The sequence below is a fragment of the Babylonia areolata genome, chromosome 20 (genome assembly GCF_041734735.1).
Source record: "Babylonia areolata isolate BAREFJ2019XMU chromosome 20, ASM4173473v1, whole genome shotgun sequence".
Classification (NCBI taxonomy): Eukaryota; Metazoa; Mollusca; class Gastropoda; order Neogastropoda; family Buccinidae; genus Babylonia; species Babylonia areolata.
This window is the reverse complement of record NC_134895.1, coordinates 10,487,427-10,509,926: the sequence shown is the minus strand read 5'-3', so window position 1 is coordinate 10,509,926 and position 22,500 is coordinate 10,487,427. Positions and strand designations below refer to the sequence as shown.

The 22,500-nt window shown below is 44.0% G+C and overlaps 2 protein-coding genes across 3 annotated transcripts in view; both read right to left on the bottom strand.

Moving 5' to 3' along the window:
* Positions 1 to 3,931, bottom strand: part of LOC143295229 (calcium and integrin-binding protein 1-like) — an 11,021-nt gene extending 7,090 nt beyond the window's left edge. The window contains exons 1-2 of the mRNA XM_076606807.1: positions 3,872 to 3,931; positions 2,757 to 2,791 (exon numbers count right to left, since the gene is read on the bottom strand). Coding sequence (XP_076462922.1) covers positions 2,757 to 2,791; positions 3,872 to 3,931 — 95 coding nt within the window. The remainder of the gene's footprint in view (positions 1 to 2,756; positions 2,792 to 3,871) is intronic.
* Positions 3,932 to 10,189: 6,258 nt separating this feature from the next.
* LOC143294959 (membrane progestin receptor alpha-B-like) overlaps positions 10,190 to 22,500 on the bottom strand; it is an 18,509-nt gene continuing 6,198 nt past the window's right edge. For both annotated transcript variants that reach the window (XM_076606481.1, XM_076606480.1), the window contains exons 2-4: positions 15,917 to 16,687; positions 12,079 to 12,268; positions 10,190 to 10,540 (exon numbers count right to left, since the gene is read on the bottom strand). In XM_076606481.1, coding sequence (XP_076462596.1) covers positions 10,248 to 10,540; positions 12,079 to 12,268; positions 15,917 to 16,687 — 1,254 coding nt within the window. In that variant the 3' untranslated portion in view covers positions 10,190 to 10,247. The remainder of the gene's footprint in view (positions 10,541 to 12,078; positions 12,269 to 15,916; positions 16,688 to 22,500) is intronic.

Sequence of the window (22,500 nt, the reverse complement as noted above, 5' to 3'; positions counted from 1 at the left end):
GTCAGTTGGTTCCGATTCCTGCCCACCGCCACAAAATGCCTAGCGACACTTGGCATGATCCAATTAGTCGGTTCCGACTCCTGCCCACCACCACAAAATGCCTAGCGACACTTAGCATGATCCAATTAGTCGGTTCCGACTCCTGCCCACCGCCACAAAATGCCTAGCAACACTTGGCATGATACAGTCAGTCGGTTCCGATTCCTGCCCACCGCCACAAAATGCCTAGCAACACTTGGTAGGATACAGTGAACCAGTTCCGACTCTGACCACCATTAGACGGGGCGCAATGGCTAGCCGAGTGGTTAATTAAAGCGTTGGACTTTCAGTCTGAGGGTCCCGGGTTCGAATCTCGGTGACGGTGCCTGATGGTGGGTGAAGGGTGGAGATTTTTTCCAGTCTTTCCAGGTCAACATAATTATGTGCAGATCTGCTAGTGTCTGAACCCCCATCGTGTGTATACGCACAAAGAAGATCAAATATGCACGTTAAATATCCTGTTATCCATGTCAACGTTCGGTGGGTTATGGAAATAAGAACATACCCAGCATGCGCACCACCGAAAACAGAGTATGGCTGCCTACATGGCGGCGGTGAAAACGGTCATATACGTACAAGCCCATTCGTGTACATACAAGTGAACGTGGGAGTTGCAACCCACCAACGATAGAAGAATTATGAACGCCATGCATACTACGGGAAATGTCATAATGTCTGTGTAACACCACTGGAACTGTGAACAAGTAATGCGCCCGACTAGGAAACGTGTGTCCACGGGTTCGAGTCTTTTATATATATATATATAATAGTAAATCCCAAGTTTGTTAAAATCTGAACACCACACCATGACCTGTCGGGCTCACTGGATGAAGCAAGTTATGCGATAATAGAATAAATATTGAATCCAGGCCCAGATATCTTTGTATTTACATAATGGAATGGAAAACACACCAGAACACAGTCTTAGTGAATTCTTTAACCTTTGAAACTGTATTTGTGTTTGGGGTGGGTGGTGGCTTGAAAAGCTCTCATTTGCTCATGTTGGTCCTAAGTACCTCTGAAAAGGAAGATTGATTTGCATAGCAAGCGACAGCTGTTTCACACTTGGGATTGCTCATCATGATTGCTACACGCTCTTAGCTGTGAATCAGGAAGAAACCACTACTCAAGCAAGGAGAAATTACCAATTGTTGGGCAGGGGCATTTTTACAAAAAAAAAAAGAAAAAAAAAAAAGGAAATGTCTCTCATTGACCAACTTGAGCAGAACAAATCAAGAAAAAACTAGGCAAATAGATAAAACAAAAGTTGCAAAATTGTTTAAAAATCTGTACTTTAAAACGAGAAGACACGGCCTATGGGGGCCAGTTGCAAGGGATAAAAAGTCCTTAGGGGACTACAAAGACATAAGGGCCTGGATTTAATATTTATTCTCTCTCTCTCTCTATATATATATATATAGATAGATGGAGAGAGAGATGGATATATATATATATATATATATACATATATAGATATAAATATACCGACCAGCATTTGAAATTCTCTCTCTCTCTCCCTCTCTCTCTCTATATAGATAGATAGATGGAGAGAGAGAGAGAGATGGAGAAATAGAAATATATGTATATATATATATATATATATATATATATATACCGACCGGGATTTTGTACCGTAACCCATCCTTCTTACTAGATCTCCGGTGATGGTCTGTGTATAAATCATTTGGAAAAGACTGATAAACCGATGTCTTCTGTGCAACATGCATTCAGCGCACGTTAACAAAAGGGATGTCACTCACAATTCTGCAGAAGAATTCACTGTGACAGTTAAGCAAATGCACTTGCAGACAACCTTCCCCCCAAAAAAACAACAACAACCCCAAACAAACAAAGAAAACAAAGCAAAAAACAAAACAACAACAACAACAAAACCACACAAAAAAACCACAACAAACTAACAAAACAAAAAACAAACAAAAAAACAAAACAAAAAAACAGTGACGCTAGACTATTGCGACGCACTCTCCCCGAGAAGAGCAGCCCGAAGTATTACAATACAATACAATGCAATAGAAATAGACCAGCATTAGCACTTTTATATTAAAAGAACAGCTTATCGTCTGTACAGATGACGAACCACCACCACCAACACATTATACAAAGGATTCCAGAGACGTTTCAACACCAGCAAAGGATTCTACGAAATATGAGATGAATTATGATGGCTGTACAATGACATTGTTTACTGACAGGATTTCGAACACGATGACGCATTTAGTACAGGATTCCCCACACAGTGACACACTTATACTGCAGGATCTTCCACAACAAGGAGACACTTATTGTATGGTTTCGCCAGTGAATGCCCCATTTACTTTAGGATTTCCCCAAACTACAATCCACACAGCGCAGGATTTCCCACCAGGAAGCACTTACCGTAGGATTTCCCACAACAAGGACAGCCTTACTCACACACACTTACTGCAAAATTTCTAATTCGACACACTTACTGCACGATTTCCCCAAAACAAAAACACACTACTGGATTTCCCACACACAATGACAAACTTGCAACATGATTCCCAACACAGTGACACACTTATTGCTGGATATTTCGTACACGGACACACTTGCTGCAAGATTTTCCATACAATGACACACTCGCGGCAGATTTCCACTACGATTGAACACTTTCTGCAGGAACTCTCATACAGTGACACACTTACGGCAGATGTCCCATTCAATGACACACTTACACCAGGATTTCTTTCTTGCTTAAATACGTCAGTGCCTGAAAATTAATAAGTTCTCATTTAAGCTTACCTGGAGCGAGCGAGCGAGCGAGAGAAAGAGAGAGAGAGAGAGAGAGAGAGAGAGAGAGTAATATATATATATATATATATATATGTATATGTGTGTGTGTGGGGGGGGGGGGAGGGTGTGTGTGGGTGTGAGTCGGTGGGTAGAGAGAGAGAGAGACAGAGACAGAGACAGAGAGACGGAGAGAGAGAGAGAGAGAGAGAGAGAGAAGAGTGTGTGTGTGTGCAACGCTGAAGCCTTTTGTTCAGACTTGAGAAATTCGAAAAGACACGAAGCCCACATAACTAGATTTCTGCATCCCGTAGATTCCAGAGTCATCAGGCTGAGGCTGTATGGACATGGCTTTGTTGCTACCTTCACCGATCCACAACTCTTGTAGTAATAGTAGTAGTAAATGTAGTTGTAGATATAGTAGTAGTAGCAGCAGTATTAGTATTAGCATTAGTATTTGGTATTGTTGTAGAGTTGGGACAAACAAGCCGTGAAGCTTTTTAACGGTCCCTTCTTTGTTTCATACACTAGCTTGGTATAATTTGGTGAACATTTCACGCCAGATTGTCAGGTAGTTTAATCGTAAAAACTTCTAGAATTGTTATAAGAATTTTGAAAAACTGACATGATGATTCTTGATTGTATCAATTTCATCATTTCTACCAGTTAGCGCCAATTTAACGAATACATTCCAGCAACCTCTTATTTGTAATCGTTGATTTCATATTGTCAAGGAGATAATGATAATCATATTATAATGTTAAAAAAAAAGTCTTAATGATCAGGTAAAAGGCTGATAAGCCTAAAAGCCGTGGCATTTGATATGATATATGATATGATGACATGATATGATAATGGGTGCGTATGTAACCAAGACATCCCGAAATGAAGCTAAAATGAAATGTGAATAAAACATGAAGCATGACTTATCGAACTGTCTCTTCTGACTAAGTAAGCTGCGCAACAATTTTCATCTTCTGATCTTGGCTCAAGCGTTTCGGACGAAAGCAAATTTTCAGATGTTTGCAAGTAGATCTACATTTTTTTTTCTGTTGCTAACCTGATAGTCATCCAGTTCCTGTTGAGTAAATTGAGCTTGTGCACTTTTAGCAGCTCCCATTATTAATATTTTGTTTGCTTGTTTTGATTTTTCCCCCTCTCTAACGCCACACTTTGTAAACAATTATAGACGATACTCCAACTTGGAGAAAAAGTTTTACGTCATCATCCTTTCCAAACAAGGCGTCAGAAAGGACGTGACGTAATCTACTTCAAGTCAGCGAGCGCGAACCCTGCAGCACACACACACACACACAACACACACATACATTTACCAGCCCCCTTTTCCACACACACAAAAACTTTAACCCAGTTATAAGAGCGCCCCAAAACCGGGTATGATTTATTCACCGAATGGATAAAACAAAACAAAAACAAAACGGAATGATCCTGAAAGGCATTTCAATGGCAAATCACTGAGAATCTGGAAAATATACATCACATTGCGCATTTGACATCAACGCAGAAACACTGGCAATATAAATCCACAGCAAATCAAACAATGTGTAAAATTCATAATAGCAATACAGATTCTTATAGTTTAAAAAACGAAAGGCACGGGTGTAGTGGAGATTTATTCAGCAGATAGTCAGTCACAAAAAATGTTTCAGATTTCTCCATTCCCAGGATATATATATGTACAGAGCTTTGGTATCATCATTTCTCCATAATGTGCCGCAAAAGTGAAACGTGTCACATATAAATTAATGAAATAAAAACCCCTTCTTGAGTACCGAATAATTGTGAAATAAGACCTGTGTTCCATGAATTTCAAGTGCACATACTACTTTTTGTGTATCTTTTACTTAAGTGTGGTAACTTACAATGCTGAACAAAAGTTATGCAATCCCTAAAGGAAAACGTTCAAAGAATGGTGACTAACATGCTGATCCGGCGGGGAGGGGTGGGGGTGGGGTGGGGGTATTGGGGGGTGGGGGGGGGACCCCGACATCCAAATCCTTGGGAAATAAGATATGGTTGGACTTGCAGGGCAGTTACTGCTTTTTGTGAACTTTTAAGTGGTGTAATCGATTTTTTTTTCTGAATAAAGCGATGTATCATCAAGAGAGGCGATGTATTGTCAGAAGGGGCGGCGTATTGTCAAGAGGAAAAGTCCAAATAAACAACGATGACCTACACCCTGACCCCTGAAATATGTGACATATCAGTGAGGCACAGCCTTTCAATTATACTTTTCAGTAGCATTCAAGGGGTTAAACGACGCGAAGAGTATTTAAAAAAAAAAAAAAAATGTAAACTGCTCTGTCGTTCCAGGTTGCTAGTTGAACAGAAGCGCATTTTAATTTAAACAAAAACGAACTTCATTAATAAAGTATGTAATGACTTCGTACAAACCAGGAATATGAAATGATTCTCAAACACACACACAGGCACAAGATGAAGTGAAAAGAACGAATTTTCAACGAGAATATGTCTATTACACCAACAGTAAAGGGAGGCAAATTTCAACGAATTTCTATTACACCAACAGTAAAGAGAGGCAAATTTCAATGAATTTCTATTACATCAACAGTAAAGAGAGGCAAATTTCAATGAATCTCTAGTACACCAACAGTAAAGAAAGACAAATTTCGTGAATCTCCAGTACACCAACAGTAAAGGGAGGCAAATTTCAATCAATGTCTATTACACCAACAGTAAAGGGAGGCAAATTTCAACAAATGTCTATTACACCAACAGTAAAGGGAGGCAAATTTCAACCAATGTCTATTACACCAACAGTCAGAAGAGGAATTGCCAATGAGAGTATGTCCATTACACAACCAGTGAAGAGAGGGTATTTGCAAAAAAAAAATTTTTGTCCATCAGACCAAACATTCTCTCACTGAGACACGTCGGTGGAAATATTCCAGCACAGCTTACCGGGGGGACAGTAAGAAGAACATGACCACCCCCTGACAGATTACAGTTGCAGGTTTAGTTTCAAGGAGACGCCAAAGCCTGTGGGATGATCCGTATGCGCTACACCACATCTACTATGAAGATGATGACGACGATGACGACGACGATGATGATGATATTATCAATGATAATGATAATAACAACAATAGCAACAATATTAATAAGTATAATGATATTAACAATAATGATAATAATGATGATAATAATAGAAAAACAAGGAAGCAGATGCGTGACCGAAACATAGCCTATGTGCTGGTCAGGCCTTCAAAACCTATCTAATTATCTTTTTTATTTATTTTTTATTTTTTATCTTTTATTTATTTATTTTTTAAAATTATTTTTATTTTTATTTTTTAGAAGACATGGCCAAACACTTGTAAAACAATCCCAGAGTTCCAGAAATAGACACGGCACACAAGCTGGAAGGAGACTCAGTGGAATCTAATGGAATTATTTTGCTTGGAGCCCAGCTAGTCGTGAAGGCAATAACATTCATGACAACAACAACAACAACAATAATAATAACAATCATCATCATCATCATCATGATAATGATAATAATGAATAAGGAAGCAAATGCGTGATCGAAACATATATCCCGCGCGCCGGTCTGGCCTTGAAAACCTACTTAATTATCTTATTATCATTATTATTATTATTATTATTATTGTCATCATCATTTTATCTATTTTCTAAAGAGAAGACATTACACAAAAAAAGAGAGAAAAAAAGAGAAAAACAACAAAAACAACAACAACAACACACACACAACCCCCCCCAACCCCCCCCCCCCCAAAAAAAAAACAACAACCAAAAATACCACCTAAAAAACCCCCAGCAAACCAACAAAACCCGAAACACTCGTACAACAATCCCGGAATTCCAAAAAATGGACACGGCACACAAGCCGGAAGGGATCAGTGTAATGTCATGGAATCATGTTGTCTCAGGGGAGCCCGGCCTGTCGTGAAGGCGTCATTTCAAGGCTCGGTATCCATCACTTCTCCAAGTCACTTGTTTAAATCAAGTTTAAAACGTTACATTGGAAAATACCCCCCCCCCCTCTCTCTCTCTCTGTTTGCAACTGGAAGACATACCCATATACAAATGATAAAAACCCGTCTCCTGATATGTTCGATTGATAAAGGAAAATGGCAACGTAGAACCTCTTTTCTGATATATATATATATATATATATATATATATATATATATATATATATATATAATATCATACTTAAAAAAACAAAACAAAACAAAACAAACTTGCGCAAAAAACGGGGGAAGAAAAGAAAAAAAAGAAGTTGGGAACAAGAAGAAGATGATGAAAAAGACGCAAAACACCCTCCAATTGTCCTTTCTTTGACGAATACAGGCATGAAACGGACAACCAGCTAAATGAATGAAAGCAGGACAGTAGAACAGAAGCTCCGTCTAGTTATAAATGTGACACTTTCAAAGAGACACTTTGCGTGCGCAATGTTGGGCCTACAAGAAGAATAAAGAAAAAGAACCACACACACACACACACACACACAAATATACCCCCCACCGCCGTCGCCCTTCCCCCGCGCCCCCCACACACGTATGCACGCGCACGCCGGAGCATGTTCAAAGGAATGTTAGTAATATATATTTTTTTTACAACAGTCTCTCTCTCTCTCTCTCTCTCTCTCTCTCGCATTGATAAAGTAACTGCATGGACAAAAGCATATATCACTATTTATTTTGTTGATGGTAACATATTCATGTATATACAAAGCAACATATGTATGTATCTCGCCCCTTCAAATGAGGCTATGTATGGCTTTTCTGAATAAATATTTGAGTCCTGAGTCCTGAATCCAGAGTCCCCCCCCCTCCCCCGCCCCCCCACACTCTCCGTCTCTCTCTTTAAAACCAATGTATTGATATCACTGCTTCTCTGTAAAATTCTTACAATGATTTACTGCTCTTTCTCTTACTCACAGACACAGACACAGACACACACACCCTCCCACAGACGCACACAAGACACTTATAGTTACACACACATTATACAAACGTAAGATACACAGCCTACCACACGCACACACACGCACGCACGGACGCACGCACGGACGTACACACACACACACACACACACACAGACACGCGCGCGCGCGTCACTTAATTCTAACATCTTGTGATCAAGAGAACAGATTTCAGTCACTATCGGCTTTCAATCTTTCGCCTATATATTCATTAGCGCCCTCACTCACATTCACTGACTCGTACCACCTGGTCTTTGCACGACACATATTGAACGAACATCGTAGCAGCTATCCGCTGACTCATTCCCACTACTCCTCCCAGCCCCCCCCCCCTCCCCAACTCCTCCAAACGCACCACGCACACACCCTCTTTCTCTGCCATCTCTGTCCACTCTTTACACCACGTGGCACTGGCACTCACTGCAGTTTTGCAGCCTCTCCCTTCTCCCTGCAGCTCGCCGCCGGAGCAGTTATCTCCCCACACCACATCACTCCCTACAAAGGACCCCCCAGCCAGTTCCCCCTCCCCCTACAACAGAACATCAACACCCCCCCTCTCTCCCTACAACAGAACATCAACACCCCCCCTCTCCCTACAACAGAACATCAACATCCCCCCTCTCCCTACAACAGAACATCAACACCCCCTCTCCCCACAACAGAACATCAACACCCCCTCTCCCCACAACAGAACATCAACAACACCTCTCTCCCTACAACAGAACATCAACACCCCCCTCTCCCTCTCCCCACAACAAAACATCAACACCCCCCTCTCCCTACAACATAACATCAACACCCCCCTCTCCCTCTCCTCACAACAGAACATCAACATCCCTCTCTCCCCACAACAGAACATCAACACCCCCCCTCTCCCATCAACAGAACATCAACCCCCCCCTCTCCCATCAACAGAACATCAACACCCCCCTCTCCCATCAACAGAACATCAACACCCCCCCTTTCCCCACAACAGTCCTACAACTCCCCTCCCTCTCCCCACAACAAAACATCAACACCCCCCCTCTCCCTCTCCTCACAACAGAACATCAACACCCCCCCTCTCCCTCTCCTCACAACAGAACATCAACACCCCCCCTCTCCCTCTCCCCACAACAGAACATCAACACTCCCCCTCTCCCATCAACAGAACATCAACACCCCCCCCTTTTCCCACAACAGTCCTACAACAGTCTCCCCTCCCTCTCCCTACAACAGAACATCAACACCCCCTCTCTTCCCACAACAGAACATCAACACCCCCGCAACAGAACATCAACACCTCCCTCTCCTCACAACAGAACATCAACACCCCCTCTCTCCCCACAACAGAACATCAACACCCCCACAACAGAACATCAACACCCCCCTCTCCTCACAACAGAACATCAACACCCCCCCTCTCCTCACAACAGAACATCAACCCCCCCCCTCTCCCATCAACAGAACATCAACACCCCCCTCTCCTCACAACAGAACATCAACACCCCCCTCTCCTCACAACAGAACATCAACACCCCCCTCTCCCATCAACAGAACATCAACACCCCTCTCTCCCCACAACAGAACATCAACACCCCCCCTCTCCCCACAACAGAACATCAACACCCCCTCTCTCCCCACAACAGAACATCAACACCCCCACAACAGAACATCAACACCCCCCTCTCCTCACAACAGAACATCAACACCCCCCTCTCCTCACAACAGAACATCAACACCCCCCTCTCCTCACAACAGAACATCAACACCCCCCTCTCCCCACAACAGAACATCAACACCCCCCCCCTCTCCCATCAACAGAACATCAACACCCCTCTCTCCCCACAACAGAACATCAACACCCCCCCTCTCCCCACAACAGAACATCAACATCCCCCCTCTCCCCACAACAGAACATCAACACCCCCCCCTCTCCCTACAACAGTCCTACAACAGTCTCCCCTCCCCTCTCCCTACAACACATCCACAGTGCATTTCCCCTCTCCCTACAGCGGCCCCACCACCCTCCCTCTCCCAACAACATCCCCACCCCTTCCCTCTCCCAACAACATCCCCACCCCTTCCCTCTCCCAACAACATCCCCACCCCTTCCCTCTCCCAACAGATCCGCAGTACATTCCCTTCTCCCTACAACGAGCGGAGGAGGAGGAGGAGAAGGAGCAGGAGAAAGAGGAGAAGGAGGAGGAGGAGGAGGAGGAGGAGAAGAAGGAGAAGGAGCAGGAGAAAGAGGAGGAGGAGGAGAAGGAGGAGGAGAAGGAGCAGGAGAAAGAGGAGAAGGAGGAGGAGGAGGAGAAGGAGAAAGAGCAGGAGAAAGAGGAGGAGAAGGAGGAGGAGGAGGAGGAGGAGGAGGAGGAGAAGGAGGAGGAGAAGGAGCAGGAGAAAGAGGAGCAGGAGGAGGAGGAGGATGTCCCGGCCTGAAGAGACAGATAACAGCCTCAGCTCAGTGCAGTTTCCGCTCCCCTTCCTCTTTCCCGTGCGGAGGATGTCCGTCCTTCTGAAGCTCCTGCACCTTACGGTCCACGGAGGGGCTGAGGGCCGCCACGGTCAGGGCGTTGGCCCCCGCCAGGGCCAGGAAGGACGCCCCCATGCTGACCACGTCCAGCGAGGTGGCCGCGTGGTAGCCGCGGTCCAGCGCCACCAGGTCCACGTGCAGCGCGCGCAGCTGCAGCAGCTGGGTCAGCACGGTGCAGGCGTGGAACCACTGGTGCCCGTGGCCCCACAGGTCGAACCTCCCTTTTGGTTGGTATGGGGTTGTTGGTGGGGGTGGTGGGAAGAGACATAGAGAGACATTTGGTTGGTTAAGAGGGATGGAGGTGTGGGTGTGGGTGGGGGTGGGGTGGGGTGGGGCGCGGAGTGTAGGGTGTGGTAGCGAGGGTGTGTGTGGAGGGGTGGGGGTTGGGGGTTGGGGGATGGGGGGCGCGGAGTGTAGGGTGTGGTAGCGAGGGTGTGTATGTGAGGGTGTGAGGGTGTGTGGGTGGGTGGGTGGAGGGGTGAGGGAGGGGGACGGCGAGTGTAGGGTGTGGTAGCGAGGGTGGGTGGGTGGGTGGTGGTGGTGGTGGTGGTGGTGTGTGTGTGTGTGTGTGTGTGTGTGTGTGTGTGTGTGTGTGTGTGTGTGTGAGTGGTGGTTGTGGTGTGTGAGTATGTATGTATGTATCTGTCTGTCTGTCTGTCTGTCTCTCTCTCTATATATATAGTGTGTCAAGTCAAGATTTTATTTCATGATGGTAAATTGAATAAGCAACAATTGCTTTTTTACATCAAGCCATCAATGAAAATAATAATAATAATAATAATAATAATAATAATAATAATAATAATTATTATTAAAGAGAAGGGGAAAAAAAGAAAAAAATTGAAGAAAAAAATAGGGGAGAGAGAGAGAAAGAAAAAGAGAGAGAGAGAGAGAGAGAGAGAGAGAGAGAGAGAGAGAGAGAGAGAGAGAGAGAGAAGAAACAAGCAGAAGAAGAGCAACAACAACAATTAAGTGCATATATATATATATATATATATACAAGAATATTGTGATAAAGAAATACAAAATTGCATTTCCATTTCACACACACACACACACACACACCACTGAATACAAATTCTCGGACACAATTGCACCATGCCCACCCCATCCACATGCACATGTTCCCCCATTTAGTACAAAACCTTGCCATTTGTGTGTGTGTGTGTGTGTGTGTGTGTGTGTGTGTGTTATCACAATACAACACAGCACAGCACACCATATCACAACACACCACACCACAACACCACACCACACCACACCCACCCCACCCCATCTCACCCCACCACACACCACACTACACCACAACACCACACCACACCACACCACAACACCACACTACACCACACCACCCCATCTCACCCCATCACCACACACCCCACCACACCCCACCACACACCACACCACTCCACACTACACCACTACACCACACCACACCTCACTACACCACACACCGCACCACAGCACACCACACCACACCGCACCACACTTCACCACACCACACCACACACCGCACCACACCACACCACACCACCCCACCCCACTCCATCCCACACCACCCCACCACCCCACCCCACTCCACCCCACACTACACCACACCATACACCACACCACACCGCACCGCACTACACCACACCACACCTCACTACACCACACCCCACCCCACCACACACCACACCGCACCACACCACAAATCACCCCACCACACCCCACAACACCACACACCACACCACACCACACCGACCACCACGTGTCTCACCTGGCCACCATCGCTCCGGGGCGTGGGCCAGGAAGGACAGACCGTCCAGCGCGAAGAAGACGAAGACGATGGAGATGTGGTTGAGGGAGCTCAGGGAGCAGGCCTCGTCCCGCCAGCAGTCCATGTACCGGTCCACCATGGGCCAGGCCAGGAACACCGCCTTGGCCCCCAGCACCGACACCATGATCACCTTGTACAACAGGTTGAAAAAAAGAAAAAAAAGAAAAGAAAAAAAGGCTGGCAGCTTGTTCTTGATCTTATTGTCGTTTCTCTCATTCTCTCTCGCCTTGACTACTGTAACTCTCTATTGTCTGGTTTGCCTGCTTCATCTATTCAGTCCCTTCAGCGCATACAAAACTCTGCTGCCCGACTCGTCCTCAGAAAGAAAAGATCTGAGCACATCATTCCTCTTTTGCAACATCTCCACTGGCTCCCTGTCTCACACCGAATAAAGTACAAGATCAGCACTCTATATTATAGATATATTCACAAAACTGCCCCTTACAATCACTGCGGCTGCCTTCACCTCTACACTCCATCTCGCTCACTACGATCTGCTTCGGATCCACTCTACGCATACCCAGATTCAAACACTCGACTGCTGGCCGCCGTTCTTTCTCTGTCACTGGACCTTGCAATTGGAATGAACTTCCTCTTTCGCTTCGTCAAGTCTCCAAACTCAGCTCTTTCACCTCTGGCCTTAAAACCCACCTCTTCCCAAAATAGCCTCCCTTGCCTGCCTCTTCCTTGTCTTTAGTTTCTACAGTTTTAGAGTTATGCATGCGTGTGAATGACTGGTGGGAGAGCGCTTTGATTTGTCTCTGCACAAGATTTAGCGCTGTATGAATACCATTATTATTATTATTATTATTGCTCATAGCCCAGCTGACAAGCACAGGGCCACATCGGATCGGGCCTGACAAACCAAACAAACGCTCAACCGCGTCGACACAAAACTGTCATATTTACAAACAAGAGAGGCAAGGCCTTCAAGACTCACTTGTGATACACACTTAAAAAAAAAAAAAAAAATCGTTAAAATGTGTTCTGTATTTGTTATAAAGCTTCGGGTTAAAAAAGAAAGAAAAAGAAGAAGTCCTAACCAGATTCGAACCCCGCGTGTGCGGGTGAGAAGAAACTGTTTTACCCATTACACTATCGTGGCTCTTTAACTGACGTTTAAAATTTAATATTTGAACATACTTTTTTAAAGGGCGATAAATCAATTGCGGTATTCGCAGTGAGAACGCTGTTTAAATCATATGATTCTGGTGTATCTTTGGCATTCAAAAAATCTTTAAGGGCAATAAAAAAAATTCTTTTTAAGTCCGCGGTAAAGGAGACGTGGCTATCGCCGCAATCACACTGCAACATTTAGCTGTTTTCTCTAGATCTAGATAGATGTACAAGTTTAGTCACACCCGCCGGGAATGTAGTACGACATGGTCGATTCAATTTCTCTTTTATGTTCATTCTAGTTTTATAGTTTTAAAGTTGATATGAAAATTTAGTATTTTGTTAAACTAATAACATGTAGAGCCAAGTACAAGTACTTCTAAACGTCGTAAGAAGTGAAAAGGACTTCATTTTGAGAAAAGTCAAGACTGGAATTTTTTTCGTTCATCGTGATCAGTTCAAGTGTATTAACTCACATGGTTTACAATTTTTAACTGTGAATTCCGACTGATTCTGTGGATATTTTTTATGGCAGTTTGGGGCATAATCCAGTAAGTGATGAGGCGTTCACAAATCTTTCTCTGAATAAATATTTAACGGTCTCCTTCTCCAACTTTCCATCACATGTTATCATGTATTGTCCATTGAATATAGGATTGAATGGGCAGGTCAACAACTTGAAACAAAATGGCGTCGTTCGCGTTCGCGAAGAATATGAGCACGCGCTTTGAATGTGTATAAATATGTTTACACAATTGATTTTTGCCCATGACCTTCAGGGCTCAGCCAATAGATCTGTAAAGTCCACTTGTCATATTGATTTTAGTATTTTCCAAAAAAGACCACTTGGGCGAATGAACATAGTGAAAGCCCTGTACACTGAGATAATTTCAAGATGTAATGTTTAAGATGAGAAAGATCAGTTTAAAGCAAAGTAAGTCCCCTAGCATTAATAACAGATTAATTTCCCTTTTTTACTACCTGCACCAAAATGTTTGCAAAATAAATAAAACTTCCATGCTTAGCAAAAGAAGTTCCTGTTTGAACAAAAAATGATAATAATGACTGCTCTTGTTGTTGTGTCAGAATATCAGATCAAAGTGCCAAGTTTAGAGAATACAAAAAATATAAATATAACAGTAAATGCAGTTTGCATATAATTAGGCTTCTTAAAAAAAAAAATTTGTGCCCATCCCAGAGGTGCAATATTGTTTTAACCAAGATGACTGGAAAGAACTGAATTTTTCCTATTTTTATTCCTAATTTGGTGTCAACTGACAAAGTATTTGCAGAGAAAATGTCAATGTTAAAGTTTACCACGGACACACAGACACACAGACACAGACACACAGACACACAGACACACACACACACACACACACACACACACACACACACACACACACACAGACAACCGAACACCGGGTTAAAACATAGACTCACTTTACACAAGTGAGTCAAAAAACAACCAAACAACACCCCCACCCCCCCACCCCCGCCCCCCAAAACAAAACAAAACAGTAACAACAACACTAAGAGAAACCCACAAAACACAGTTCATGGACACAGTATCCCAACTATTTAGCTCCTTACGGCAAACAAGACTAGGCTGAGGACGCCAGCCATTCCGCTTAATCTATCATCCCCAGATTACAAAACAGCGTAAAAAGAAAGGAAAAAACAAAACAAAAACAAAAACAAAACCCAAAGTGGAGTGATGGCCTAGAGGTAACGCGTCCGCCTTGGAAGCGAGAGAATCTGAGTGCGCTGGTTCGAATCACGGTTCAGCCGCCGATATTATCTCCCCCTCCACAAGACCTTGAGTGGTGGTCTGGACGCTAGTCATTCGGATGAGACGATAAACCGAGGTCCCGTGTGCAGCATGCATTTAGCGCACGTAAAAGAACCCACGGCAACAAAAGGGTTGTTCCTGGCAAAATTCTGTAGAAAAATCCACTTCGATAGGAAAAACAAATAAAACTACACGCAGGAAAAAATAAAAGCCCGAATTTCACACAGAGAAATCTGATGTGATAAAAAGAATACAATACAAATACAAATCAAACCCAATACTTCAAAGCAAAACAAAAATATTGAAAAAAAAGGCCATAAAGGCAAATAGCACTGCAGAATGGGCAACTTGTGTCCATCCCAGTGGCTACATCTCACTACCTAATCGCCAGAGCAAAACAGCACATATAGTACATCATAGACTGTCGGAAAAGAGAAGCAGTCGTATAAAGAAAGGGGAATGGACCGGGAAGGCAGAAAAGGGAGAGAGAGAGAGAGAGAAAAGGCAGAAACTAAGAAAGCGATAGAAAAGAGGGAATTTCTAGCACAGAATTTCCAGGAAGGCGGGTATGCTATTTATACCGAAAGAGGGCTGGCTAGCTGGCCTTTTGCGAACCACCCCAACGCCGACTGTCCTGAAAACCCTCTTGGCCGAGAGAGACGGGGGAGGGGGGGGGTGTAAATTGGGCAAGACTCACCTCACTCCACTATGATTAAACTCTAGCCCAGGTAGTCAGAACAGCAGTTGCCTCCTCTGCTGTTCTGATGTTTATAGTCGGACTATCACCCCCCCCCCCCGCCCCCCCGCAACCCCTCCTCCTCCCCTAAAAAAAAAAAAAAAAAAAAAAAAAAAAGTTTATAAAATGATCACCTTCCTCGTGACGCCGAAGTGGCCCCGGAAGGTCAGCCTGGACAGGACGCAGACGAGGAAGGAGAGCCAGCACAGGACGACGGTCATCGGCAGGTAGAACGCCTCAATCTGCCGGAAGGTGTCCGGGTGGGAGCACGAGTACATGGAGCCCACTGCGTTGCCCACGTTGTACAGGGTAATGCCCGCGTAATCCATGATGAAGAAGAGGTAGTGGTGGCGGGGGGACCTGGAGTGCAGCAGGTGGGCCAGGCAGCTCAGCAGGTTCATCAGGAAGCAGGCCAGGGCGAACCCCGCCACGGGCACAAAGCGGGGGTCGCTGAATCCCCCTCCTCCTCCTCCTTCCAGCGCGGACCCCAGGAACAGCGCGCGGGCCAGCACGCACAGGCAGCCGACGGCGTGGGTCCAGACGTTGAAGGTCTCGTTGTGCAGCCAGAAGGCGCTGAGGACGTAGTAGGACCAGGGCTGGTCGGGCAGACGGTAGCCGGTAAGGATGTACGGCTCCACGAACATGAAGTGGACGTCTTTGGCGGACAGGGTGGTGTGGGGGGTGGGGTGGGGTTTTCCAGTCGGGGACCCCGGCGGGGGATGAGGGGGGTGAGGGAGGTGAGGGTGAAGGCCGTTGGGCAGCGAGGCAACCTGACCCTTGTGCGTGGCTTGCTCCGTCGTCGTCGTTGTTGTCTGGGCACTGTCTCCATGGTGACGACCCCTTCTAGAGGTCCCATGTCTTTGCGTCATCCTTGGAACGCTCTCTGTCTCTGCTGTCTTCGTCATCTGTGTTCACACACAACACAAAGGCGTTATGCACACACAGCACACAGACACAACAGACACACAAATACATACCGCGCGCACACACACGCGCACACATACACACACATACGCACGCACACACACACACTAATGTATACATGCATGTTGATTAGTAAAGAGTCCCAACAAAGCGTTTAAATAAACCACTGGCTTGTAGTTCATTGATCTTTTTTTTTATAGCCTGTTACAGTGATGCATGTGTCACTTTGATGTGGGTAACCTGGTACACTTTAATGCGGACAACATGTTGCACTTCAATATGCACAATCTGTTCCACTTCATTGTACTTTGATGTGCACAACGTGCTAAACTTTGATGTGTGCAACCTCTTACAAATGATGTGCACAACCTGTTACACTGCGGTGTGTACAACCTGTTACAAACTGCTGTGCACAGCCTGCTACACTGCGATATGTACAACCTGTTACAAATTGCGGTGGACAGTCTGTTAACACTGCGATGTGTACAACCTGTTACAAACTGCTGTGCACAGCCTGTTACACTGCGGTGTGCACAGCCTGTTACACTGCGATGTGTGCAACCTGTTACAAACTGCTGTGCACAGCCTGTTACACTGCGGTGTGTACAGCCTGTTACACATTGCGGTGGACAGCCTGTTACACTGCGATGTGTACAACCTGTTACAAACTGCTGTGCACAGCCTGTTACACTGCGGTGTGTACAACCTGTTACAAATTGCTGTGCACAGCCTGTTACACTGCGATGTGTACAACCTGTTACACATTGCGGTGGACAGCCTGTTACACTGCGATGTGTACAACCTGTTACAAACTGCTGTGCACAGCCTGTTACACTGCGATGTGTACAACCTGTTACAAATTGCGGTGGACAGCCTGTTACACTGCGATGTATACAACCTGTTACATATTGCGGTGGACAGCCTGTTACGCTGCGATGTGTACAACCTGTTACACATTGCGGTGGACAGCCGGTTACACTGCGATGTGTACAACCTGTTACAAACTGCTGTGCACGGCCTGTTACACTGCGATGTGTACAACCTGTTACAAATTGCGGTGGACAGCCTGTTACACTGCGATGTGTACGACCTGTTACGCTCTTATACAACATGGTGAAGACAGCTGAGAGGCAGCAGAGAGGAACGCTGTCAGTCAGCATATATTAAGAATCTTGAGTACGGTTTAGATACATTCTATTAAGATAAGACATGGTATGATATGGTGTGGTACGGTACGGTACGGTATGGTGCGGCTGGTAGGGTTGGACATACGTCATGATGATGCGATAGACATGGATGGTATTCTATGGTATGCTATGGAATGGTGGGATATGATAACGGTATACTGATAAGGCATGTTATCGTACGTACCAGGGACAGCCTATACTTACAAACCAACTCAAGTCAGTAGTGGGACGACCATCCCCAACCTGGCGGGTCCCCAGGTGGCGGACAGGGGACGGCCCTCAGATATGTAATGAGGGTTAGCTGTGATACTCCTAGCCCCCGACCAACTGGCGATGTTCCTATCAGGATGGGGGCAGGACAGCAGGTGGCACTGTTGCACTCACTGAAATACCCCATGTGCCCTACGACGGGCTCATCAAGCGATATTCTTCTTCTTCTTCTTCGTTCGTAGACTGCAACTCCCACGTTCACTCGTATGTACACGAGTGGGCTTTTACGTGTACGATCGTATTTACCCCGCCATGTAGGCAGCCATACTCCGTTTTCGGGGGTGTGCATGCTGGGTATGTTCTTGTTTCCATAACCCACCGAACGCCGACATGGATTACAGGATCTTTAACGTGCCGTATTTGATCTTCTGCTCGCGTATACACACGAAGGGGGTTCAGGCACTAGCAGGTCTGCACATATGTTGACTTGTGAAATCGGAAAAATCTCCACCCTTTACCCACCAGACGCCGTTATCTAGATTCGAACCCGGGACCCTCAGATTGAAAGTCCAACGCGTTAACCACTCGGCTACTGCGCCCGTCCATCAAGCGATCAAGAGGCGTGATAAAACCTCTAGCACCTGGGTGGGATCCTCGGAGAACACACACCTCCCCCCCCCCCAAACCCCCTCTTTGCTGACAGGGCAGGTCTTTGGGCTGTAAGCTAAGTAGAGAGGTAACCCACAAAGAAACACCAGAGTGCTGTCATTTTGAGTTTGTCTACAAAACAATTATAAAGACACGCTGGTTTTCACTGACATCAAAATACAAGTGACAATGTTGCTGGATATTGAACAACCTGGATTACATGGTTTTCACTGATATCAAAATACAAGTGCCAAGTGACGATGTTGCTGGAAATTGAACAACGTGGATTAGATGGTTTTCACTGATATCAAAATACAAGTGACAAGTGACGATGTTGCTGGAAATTGAACAACGTGGATTAGATGGTTTTCACTGATATCAAAATACAAGTGACAAGTGACGATGTTGCTGGAAATTGAACAACGTGGATTAGATGGTTTTCACTGACATCAAAATACAAGTGACGATGTTGCTGGAAATTGAACAACGTGGATTAGGTGGTTTTCACTGACATCAAAATACAAGTGACAATGTGACGATGTTGCTGGAAATTGAACAACGTGGATTAGATGCAACACTGCCAAAACAAACCTTGTTGCTGAGCAACATCATTATGTGAAAACTCTTTTGTGCTTTAATCATTTAATCATTGATAATTGAAGCAACGCAACCGAAAAACCGTCAAAGATATGAAGTCAGCTGTACCAAAAACTCAACTAAAACATTAATTATAAAGGTCAGTCAGCTCCTAAAATTAATGTTCATGCATGAATATGCTTTTACTTGATTAATGTTCGTAGTTGAGGCCTACGTAACCGTATGAAATGTAGTGATTTTGTTGATTACATAACTGGATTTGACTTGTTAGAGTTTGTTGAAACTGGAACAGATAAGATGGATTCAGACATATCTGTAAGTAGTTCTGACAAACTGTTTTTTTTTGTTTTTTTTCAATCACCATTGCAAGCAGATATTAGGTGGAATATCTGCGGTGGTGTGAAAGACGCTGTGTAACCATGTTAAAGTGTTATCTAACGAAGATGAATGCGTTTTATGGTTTGTGATGGAATAAATATGTCACTGCGTTTGACAAACCAATTGTAGCAGGCGCTATTTTTATTTTTTATTATTATTATTCTTATTATCTTTTAAAATTATTCCACCAGAAGGTTCTCGTGAAAGCAGAACTAATTGATTACACAGAATCTGACCTTGGTGACCTTACAAAAAGCTTTGATGGCTGCTGAGTGGTATACGGTGATTCCAACGACTATACAAAATGTATACATGATCATATTGTAACAGATAAAGATGAGTTTAATCTGATTCTGAAGATTACATTGTTCCTGAACCTAGATGTTCACAAGAAATACGCCGATCAAATAACTAGGAAAGCGGTTACTTGACTTTTGTAAAGTCCAGTCTTTAGGCTTTTTTGACTCACTTGTGTAAACAAAGTGAGTCTATGTTTTAACCCGGTGTTCAGTTGTGTGTGTGTGTGTGTGTGTGTGTGTGTGTGTGTGTGTGTGTGTGTGTGTGTGTCCGCGGTAAACTTTAACTGTATGGCCTTTTTTCAATATTTTTGTTTTGCTTTGAAGTATTGGGGTGTTGTTTCTTTTTCCTTTTTTTATTTTCTTTTTAATTTAATTTAATTTTTTATACGCTGTTTTGTAATCTGGGGATGATAGATTAAGCGGAATGGCTGGCGTCCTCAGCCTAGTCTTGTTTGCCGTAAGGAGCTAAATAGTTGGGATACTGTGTCCATGAACTGTGTTTTGTGGGTTTCTCTTAGTGTTGTTGTTACTGTTTTGTTTTGTCTTGCGGGGCGGGGGCGGGGGCGTGGGGGTGTTGTTTGGTTGTTTTTTTGACTCACTTGTGTAAACAAAGTGAGTCTATGTTTTAACCCGGTGTTCGGTTGTCTGTGTGTGTGTGTGTGTGTGTGTGTGTGTGTGTGTGTGTGTGTGTGTGTGTGTGTGTGTGTGTGTGTGTGTGTGTGTGTGTGTCTGTGTGTGTGTGTGTCCGTGGTAAACTTTAACATTGACATTTTCTCTGCAAATACTTTGTCAGTTGACACCAAATTAGGCATAAAAATAGGAAAAAATCAGTTCTTTCCAGTCATCTTGTTTTAAACAATATTGCACCTCTGGGATGGGCACAAAAAAAAAAAAAAAAAAAATGAAGCCTAATTATATGCAAACTGCATTTACTGTTATATTTATATTTTTTGTATTCTCTAAACTTGGCACTTTGATCTGATATTCTGACACAACAACAAGAGCAGTCATTATTATCATTTTTTGTTCAAACAGGAACTTCTTTTGCTAAGCATGGAAGTTTTATTTATTTTGCAAACGTTTTGGTGCAGATAGTAAAAAAGGGGAAAATACTCTGTAATTAATGTTAGGGGACTTAATTTGCTTTAAACTGATCTTTCTCATCTTAAACATTACATTTTGAAATTATACTCAATACATAAAAAGCTTGGATTTAAAAAAAAAGTGTAACACAAGTGAGTCTTGAAGGCCTTGCCTCTCTTGTTTTCTTTTGCTTTAGGTGGTCGTTCTGGGGAAAAAAAGAGGGGATTGGAAAATGTACAAGTAATAACTGTATTGAAGTGTCAGGTCAGGTCATTAGATCTGCTACTGGTAACCTGAAATCCAGTACAACCTGTTCAGGGTCGGATTGCCGGCGACTAAACCGGCACTCCCACCGCTCCCTTCCGGGACTGGTGAGGCGGGTGGCTAGACACCCTTATGGAATTAAAAACGAGATCCATAAAAGGGCGTCGGCTCAGGAGAGCCACCGACGGCCATCTAGCTCCACCGTGCTGTGTGCATGCCACACGCAGTTGGTCCCCGGGGTGTGTCTCACTATAAGTTAATTATATTATTGGAAAAGCTGATATCTTCCTCATCCATTTCATTTTTGTGTTGATCCATTTGATTATGTAATGTCTGATGGTCACTGCCAAAACTTACACGTCACAAATCTAATCGACAAGCTCATAATGGATGACGTCAATGTTGATGACATTATAACGATTAGACGTCAATAACAACTATGTTGGTACCAGATCAGTTCACAACACACACAAATGCTTAGAAGCCGTCCAAACCTTAGCTTTACCTTAGAAGTAAAGCAGCTTGTAGACGGAAAGACACCCCACCTTCTTATCATATGCAGCAAATAATATAAACAAGTAACAAGAAAATCGTATCGTAAAAAAAAAAAAAAAAAAAAGCCATATCAAGTTAAAAAAACCCAAACCAAAACAAAAAACAAAACAAAACAAGAAACAACAACAAAAAAAACCCAACAACAAAAAACACGAGGAAAAAAAAAAGAAAAAAGAAAAAGAAGGTTTCTTTGGAAAGAAAGTGAAATTGTGAACTACTCAACCGGTTTCGATGGTGAGCTGGAACACTAAAAAAAAAACAGCAAAAAAACAAACAAACAAAAAAACCAAAAAAAACAACAACAACAACAAAAAAAAAAAAAAAAAAAAAAATCAAAACACACACACACACACACACACACACACACAAAACTTAAATGATGTTAGCCGAGTGATACCTGACAACGCCCTTGACACTGATACGTTTGAGTTCTTACCTGATTTTACTACAGATGCTGTCTACAGTAGGCTACAGACCTGTAGCGGAGAGTGAAATGGACTCCACTCATGACGCAATAAAAAGTGGGAAGGCAGCGGGAATAGATAATCTCTGTTCGGATCATGAAAAATACAG